This window comes from Alosa pseudoharengus, unplaced genomic scaffold, assembly GCF_046254945.1.
Source record: "Alosa pseudoharengus isolate Yale_2024_CS ecotype anadromous, Long Island Sound unplaced genomic scaffold, YU_APseudo_1.1 YU_APseudo_1.1_scf_21, whole genome shotgun sequence".
In the NCBI taxonomy this organism is placed as follows: Eukaryota; Metazoa; Chordata; class Actinopteri; order Clupeiformes; family Clupeidae; genus Alosa; species Alosa pseudoharengus.
In genome coordinates, this window is record NW_027468674.1 from 10222960 (window position 1) to 10230737 (window position 7778).

General features: G+C 43.5%; 2 protein-coding genes across 2 annotated transcripts; one reads left to right on the plus strand and one right to left on the minus strand.

Moving 5' to 3' along the window:
* The first annotated feature begins 554 nt into the window (after positions 1 to 554).
* On the plus strand, positions 555 to 3119 carry egr2b (early growth response 2b). The gene is made up of 2 exons (XM_076298887.1): positions 555 to 913; positions 1227 to 3119. The coding sequence occupies exons 1-2, from the start codon at positions 736 to 738 to the stop codon at positions 2306 to 2308; spliced, it is 1260 nt and encodes a 419-aa protein (XP_076155002.1). The 5' UTR covers positions 555 to 735; the 3' UTR covers positions 2309 to 3119.
* A 2147-nt stretch (positions 3120 to 5266) lies between these two features.
* Positions 5267 to 6789, minus strand: adoa (2-aminoethanethiol (cysteamine) dioxygenase a). The gene has a single exon (XM_076297826.1). It carries the CDS (start codon positions 6515 to 6517, stop codon positions 5759 to 5761), a length of 759 nt encoding a protein of 252 aa, XP_076153941.1. The 5' UTR covers positions 6518 to 6789; the 3' UTR covers positions 5267 to 5758.
* Positions 6790 to 7778: the final 989 nt, after the last annotated feature.

Below are 7778 nucleotides of genomic sequence, written 5' to 3' on the forward strand. Positions count from 1 at the left end.
TCATTTGATTGTGGGTTTCAGATGGTAGATGAGACAGGCCCCTGCTCGGTAGGACTCGTTAGTTTCCGATGCTCCGGAATACAACCCATATATGAACGAATGGGTGGATTTGTATCACCGGATAGAACCATTTATGGCATGATAGCTTAACCGGAATTCCTGGTTGTGTGTACAAGGATGATCATGACAGTTGGAAACAAACTATCTCTGCCACTGAGAAGTATGTTTTATGTATTTGAATGCGTTTATGAACATTTGCGTGCCCCTGCCCTATGCACATTTCTTTGCAAAAGATCTGTTTTAACTTTTGATAAATTATTTCCATGCGCTATACAACGCGTTTGTATTTCCCAGTCCTCGGGCGGCTCTCATTTCAGGGTTCTCCATTGACAAGTATTCTCTCGTGTCGTCATTAAGCAATCAGCCAATGAGAGTTGGCAGCGCTACTTTTTCTAACCACCCAGTCCTTGTATGGTCAGTGACGTAACGGCATATTCACGGGCTTCCAATAAATACATACTACCACTACCAAAGCCACAAAGATCTGTCATTCAGGGGGTAGACCGACTGAGGGTTTCATAGGTACCTAATTACAGTGCGAGAGCTCATCTATAAGCTTGTGCCAGATGTAACGGGTTTGTCAGGGGAAGAGGTTACACAAAATCGAGCAGAGAAGCATCATCTTCACATACGTCTGCAACTAAAACCTTGCGCAAAGCTCCAGTAAGGTTTTAAATGATGACAGCTAAAACCCTGGACAAAACCCCTGTCACCCTCGGAGGTTTTGTACACCCGCTTTCCGAGAGTGTGTACTCTGTGGATGAAGTCGCGACAAACCTGCCAACTTCAGTTACTATATTTCCAAACGGTGATTTGGGAGGACATTATGATCATATTAACGGGGCTATCGGAGGTAAGCTTTCTGACATGCATTATTTCAGTGTGCCTTTCATCACGTACACAGAGCGGCAGGTGTACTGTCATGATACTTAACAACTTTTGATTGGCTATTGGTTGTCTTGCAATGTTGTTTCGGTGGTCGGCACTGTTTGTTTATGAATCGAAGTCTGGGAAACAAGTAGTAATGTCGCTTTTATGACAGGACAACAGTGCACATACAATGCACATGGCTAGAAGCGTTCTCACGAAGTGTTTTTAAAAACAATGCAATGTTCACTTTTGTGGATATTTGTTAATAGTTTGTTATCTCTGTTTTGTCTTTGTAGATGGCCTGATCAATGTTGAAATGAACACGGAAAAGAGGTCTCTCGACTTGCCTTACTCTAGCAACTTCAGCCAGCCCACCGCTCAACGCAATCAGACCTTTACCTATATGGGCAAGTTCTCCATTGACTCTCAGTACCCAAGCAACTGGAACCCGGACGGCGTCATCAACATAGTCAGTGCGGGGATCCTGGGCATGACCCAGCCGTCCTCAGCATCCTCCTCTCCAGCCTCATCAGTGTCGCCAAACCACTTCTCCAGCACGCTCAGCTGCACCATGGCACAGAGCCAGGGGGACATGGACCACATCTACTCCCCGCCCCCGCCCTATTCCGGCTGCGGGGAAGTTTACCAAGACCCTTCCGCCTTCCTGTCCACCTCCACGTGTCCCATATCCTATCCGCCGCCGTCCTACTCATCCCCGAAGCCGAGCGCAGATCCAGGTTTTCTGCCAATTATCCCAGACTACGGTTTCTTTCAGCCACCGTGCCAGAGGGACATGCAGTCTCTGCCTGACCGAAAACCATTCTCGTGTCCGCTTGACTCCTTCAGGGTGCCTCCGCCACTGACTCCCCTTAACACTATCAGGAATTTTACACTCGGTGGGCCTGTGTCCGAAGGACCCAGACTACCGACCACATACAGCCCACAAAACTTACCGCTGCGGCCCATCTTGCGCCCTAGGAAATACCCAAACCGCCCCAGCAAAACGCCTGTGCATGAACGCCCCTACCCTTGTCCGGCTGAGGGATGCGACCGGCGGTTCTCTCGCTCTGACGAGCTGACCAGACATATTCGCATCCACACGGGACACAAGCCTTTCCAGTGTCGGATATGCATGCGTAACTTCAGCCGCAGCGACCACCTGACCACTCACATCCGCACACACACGGGCGAGAAACCCTTCGCTTGTGACTTTTGTGGACGGAAGTTTGCCCGGAGCGACGAGCGTAAGAGGCACACCAAGATCCATCTCAGGCAGAAAGAGAGAAAATCATCCAGCGCCTCAAATGCCACAAACTCTGAGCGCTCGCTCGGCATCAACTCAGCAGCCGGCGTGTGCTCCTCCAGTTCGAGCCAATAGACTGCAACTTCCTGCTTGATTAACACTATTTAATGAGCATAACTTCGTTCAGTCGCATTTGATCTCATAGAACTGATGGAATGAATTAAAAAATAATAACTGTCAAGATAAACAAACACTGACTGACTGGGAAATTGTGCTACTCTGATGCGCATCCGCACCTTGGCCCGTCTTAATCCTGGCAGCTGTAGCCTGACTCAAAACAAATGCACTTTGTTTAAATGCAGGCTAAACGTATATCATGTTTTCTCACCTGACACAGAACTGCTTAATTACATGTTTTAAGAATGCGTCAGGTGGGTAACATTTCAATGATGGGCCATGGGTGACAGACATAGAGGGAGAAAATATGCACTGACACAAGACTGCCACGAACTACTGAATACTTGAAATGGTGGTGGAATCTCAAAACTGGCGAGGTATTGTAAGGAACTAATAACTGGAGTTCATTTAAACCTTGGTTGTTTTCCCTCTTATCGTGCCTTTTCGGTCAGTTCTTTTTGTATATAGCTTCAGACTTACGTGAACTTTTAATTGAATTGTATATTTGTCAATTAATAGGTATGGGAACTTAAAATATAAATATATTTTTGTATACAGTGTTTTGTGTTACGTTTGGGAAGCGCTACATTGCAATATAATCCCCCCCAAAAACAAGGAATGTAAATGCTTCAACTCATGCCAACGTTACGTTTGTTTCTTGTGAACGTTTCAACTCATATGTGAAGTGATAAAACTAATGCAGGTCGAAGGCCACCTTGCTATTTCTTGTCAACTAAAAGAATAAATAAATAAAAACAAATAAACATCACGAGCGAGAGAGCGCATTCTTGTCCTGTTGTTAGTGTTTGTTGGTATTGCAGGGTTTGGAAAATATAGAGTGCGGGGGAATTCCCGTATTTGGATCGGTTAATTGTGACTCATGGTTTCACAAGGACATTCACCCACACACTGTCATTTATGTGCATCTAGCAGACAGACGCTCAGAGCCACCCAGCCAGCATCTGACGTTGGTCAGTAGCCTTGCGAACAGATGCCAGCCGGCAGGGCATGTACAATCTAATCAACAAGTGGGAAAGGGTACAATGAAACACATTTTATTCCACAGATACCATTGACCCACTAAATGTGCCATGAGAAGAAAGTTATATGTGCTATATTGTAAAAAATTATGCCCCAGAGAGTTTTGAACAAAGGAATGGATATTTGTGAGCTGTAAATGCTTTTTAATTTTAGTCCATTTTAAAGGTATATAAGCCATTAAATAAGAAGTATAGACCATAGGCAGTCAGATCATTAGCAGCCTTGTAAATCAATGCAAAGTTAAATGCTGACAAAATATTAACTGAGAAACACACATAAATGAATTGACTTGATCACACCAATTGGTTTTTATAAATGTCACACATGACAGCAGGCTGCAAAGAGGACTGCAATAGACTGGCACCCAGCCAACCATTTCAAATAAACTTCTAAGCAGGTCTATTTGCTTTTCCCCCCTCAGTAGCTTAAACATATTGACAGTTTGACATGTTTTTGTGTGGAGTGGATTCTCTGGATAAATGATGAGGTCATTTGCCGGTTCCAGAGAATCTGAACCCTGACCTGATCAGCTGGTACTCTGCTAGCCAGAGGAGCAGAGATTGTGATTTGGATGTTTTATCCAAGAAATGCGTGCAAATGTGTAACCTATTTGGCTTTTCCCTACTTGTCCTTCGGTCATCACGCAGGAAGCTGTCGGGTTAAACAGCAGAGGAGGCAATGAACCGAGACCGACGATGACCTCACTGAAACATCATGCAGATTTGGGCCTACGCCCTGAGCGAAGCAGCACCATAATGGGTGTGGCTCTCTCTCTCGGCCCATATTCAGGCCAGAACGCCGTGGTCAGAAAGTGCCGATTATTACCGTAAGAAATTCCCGCTTTAGCTTAACACACCAAAACTAATTTTTATTACAAATCATCCAGCTGTCCGTGCAAATGGATCTGTGTGTCCATACACAGGAAGCTGCTGTATGTGTCATAGACTCAGGCTCAAACTCAATCTGAGGAGACCAAGTGTCCAAGACCAAGAGTGTTGTGTTAAATGCTCCAAATGTAAAGCACTTTGAGTTGCATTCTGTGTATGAAAGGTGCTAAATAAAGCTTATTATTATTATTATTATTATAAGTGGCTTCAAAGTTTTGATATATCTTGCAAACAGGAGTACGAACAAGTTGAGTCAAGCTGTTCTGTGTAACGAACCAGCACAATTTCACAGAGCTACTCTGTTAGAGTACTCCAACCTGTTTCTTAAGGCTGCAAAAGAGTGACCACAGAAGGGCCCCTGGCATCGGCAATAGGCCTATATACATAAAAAAAAGTATACATTGCATTTATATATTGCATATTATATATTGCATATTTTCTTTGCTCTGCAAGATTCCCTGAATAACTAGAACATCAATAACAGGATATCCGTTTTGAAACCTAAAGCTTCATTATCATAGCCATTGTCATATTCCTTCTTAAACTTTGAACTGCACTCAGGTAAGGGTTAATGACACTGAACTGAACCTTGAACCCGAGAGCAGTCACCAAGACTGCCCTCATAGAGACAAGTTCTTCCTGTGGGAAAATGTGAAATTGTCTTTTTTGCTCCCAAAGGTGATTCAATGGAACATTGTATGGTGATTTTGGGAGCAAAGGCCTGTGTACAAATATGTTCCATTTGCATTGTTCAATATTCGGCCACCTGATAATATAAGAATATATATTCATACATTACAAAAATGAAACACTGTCAATCTGCATGCTGGTGGCCCCGTGCTTGGCATGTCGTCCACAGCAACGGTCCCCCCTCTTTTAGATAGTCTGCCCGCATTGTACCATGATTTTTGAATGGAAGGCCTTTTGTCTTTCTGAATGAGATGCTGTACAGTGGAGACCCATAAAAAGAAAGAGTTGCATTATCAAATGTGATGACGTGGATATTTTAATTGTGATCAAAGCATAAGGTCATAAGATACAAACACTGCGATAATTGTTGTATACACATTTTTCTTTTCAAAATAAATTAAGCACATGTAAGGGGGTATACTTGTAGTGTGCATGTAGACCAGGATAAATGCCTTTAAATCATGTTTACATTCAATATTTACAATTGCATTCAGCACTAGTAATCACAGCCTGATGGATTTGCAAATTCTGTTCAAGAGACCACTGTCATATAGACCGGCTTGGGAACATGCAAGGGAAATGATTAGGCTATTTAGACAAATGATCACGATGCAAAGATTATTGATCCCAGCAGATTGGCATTTCAAGATATTTCCTGTAATTCGTGACACTGAATAGGCGCTTTTAAGCACTTTTTTTAAATCTTCGTTTTAACTTCCCATGCGATCAATAGGCCATACACACTATAACGTGGAACACGCACAGGTGTCCTTAGCGTGGGCAGCACGTTTCAGACAGACACCTCGGGGCCGGGATAAGGCTCGCCTCCGCACCAGAAATCGGCGGGTTGAGGAACTTCTAGAAGCCACCTCTCCCCTTCCACTGTCTGATCTGAGTTTCTGTCCACCGATTTCGAAACCGTCTGTAAAACTTTGAAATAATGACAGTCTCTCCCGTCGTCGGGGTCATATGGGGGTGCCAGTATATCGAGGAACGCCGCCGGTCCTTCCACCGCGTCAATTTGATGAAGGTTATCTTTCACAGGGGTCAAAATGCAAGGACCACTGTCCTCTGTATATTCACCTGTGGACCGAAGAACACAGCGCCTGATAGAATCTTTCTGGAAGGGCAGCAGCGGTGGGTCGAAGAGAGGCAGACTCTGGGCGTCTGGTGCATCCAACTTGTCGAAACACCGTATGTTGACCTTGCCGTAGATAACTTTCAACACTCCGTTCATACCTGGGTGATCGTGCAGGGGGATAGACGCCCCTGTTTTTAGCAGAAATACTCCCATACTGAACGCGTCGGTTTCGCATATATGCATGTATGTGACAGGAGGGTTATGGGGACTCGGCGTGGAGCCTTTGCTTTTCGGCGGTGTTATCTTTAGGTCTGCAGCCCTGATTTCAGTTACAAGGGTAGTCAGCTTCGCTTGATTATCCAGAAAGACATTGTTGTCAGCAATGGCGGCCGCCCCGAAGTTTTTAAACGTAGCATAAGCTTGAGTGGCGATTTTCTGGATTAAAGACGGTTTGATGTCCCGTGGCATTTTGCAGCTGGTCGTAGCCGATGCTGTTTTCTTCAGGCGCAAAGTCTCACGTCGAAAATCGTGGAGCGAAAGCGGGCCCGATTTCGACCGATGTAATCCAATACCCGAAGGCACCAAACGGCAGGCAACTCAAACAGACGTATAGAGTCAACGTTTTAAATAATCCATAGTATTACAATCAACGATTTTTGCCTCCAGATACGGTCCACATAGCTACTCGTCTCCCCACCACCCCATTCATGGCTATCTGATTCACACGTCCGCACTTACGGCGCCTGCGTACATAAACTGCAGAATGTTGGAACTTGAAGTTCTTTTTAGCAGGTAGTGATATTTACAGATAAATGAAAACACGTAGCCTATAGTGTGATCAATTCCACCTAATATATATTTAAAAAATATTCTAGCACTAAAATCAACACAATTAATATTTGTAACACCCTTTACAAATAAATTGTAAACGACTTACGTAGTATTGTACTTCATTACCCATACGCCCACTCACTTCCGAGGCGCGAGTGGGGGAGGCCAGGCAGGCCATTGAACTTTCCCTTCCCCCACACCCTGTCCTTAACCCTTAACTCATAAACTTTTTTGAATGTGCATGGTCGTTTCCCCTTTTTGTGTTATATAACGTAGGTTATATGTTATGTGCAAATGAAGATTTATTAGGTCATTAATTTAAATCCTCGGTTAAAAGCAACATATATCAGTAAATAAAACGTGTGGGCTTATTGATATATGAAGACAAAAGATAAACAGTCTCAAACTCCTTAAAACAGTCCAGCAATAGCATCTATGAGAAATTTCAGTCACATGACCCCAACAAAATAGAAACACAGCACTGCCCAAAATTCAGCTTCAGTAAGTTACCCCCCCCCCCCCCCCCCCCCCTCCACAACAACCAAAAAAATGTAATAATCTAATAATGCTTAACCTTAACAAGAAATTAAGAAATTAGCAGGCTAGCCTATAAGGGCTACAGCCGTGGGTTTACCTAAATATGGGTCTATACCTAGATTTTTCTGAATCATTTGTAAAGATGAAGTTTAGATTCCATACCAAAATTTGAACATACCCCCTAACACATATACATCAAAACAAATTTAAACAAAAACCTGTTATTCAAATAAGTTATTCACATAAGAATAAAAAGCCTAAAGCAAAACAGAATGATTATGTCCTGACTAAAATGTAAATATGAATGTATGGTTCTATTGTATGCATTGAGACACTTCTGATGTGAGGAGAGGAGAGAGGC

Excerpts from the sequence above, each read along its gene's own strand:
- egr2b (XM_076298887.1), top strand. The coding sequence starts at position 736 with ATGATGACAGCTAAAACCCTGGACAAAACCCCTGTCACCCTCGGAGGT. Across the intron at positions 914-1,226 it reads TATTAACGGGGCTATCGGAG|ATGGCCTGATCAATGTTGAA; the intron begins GTAAGCTTTCTG and ends TTGTCTTTGTAG.
- adoa (XM_076297826.1), bottom strand. The coding sequence starts at position 6,517 with ATGCCACGGGACATCAAACCGTCTTTAATCCAGAAAATCGCCACTCAA.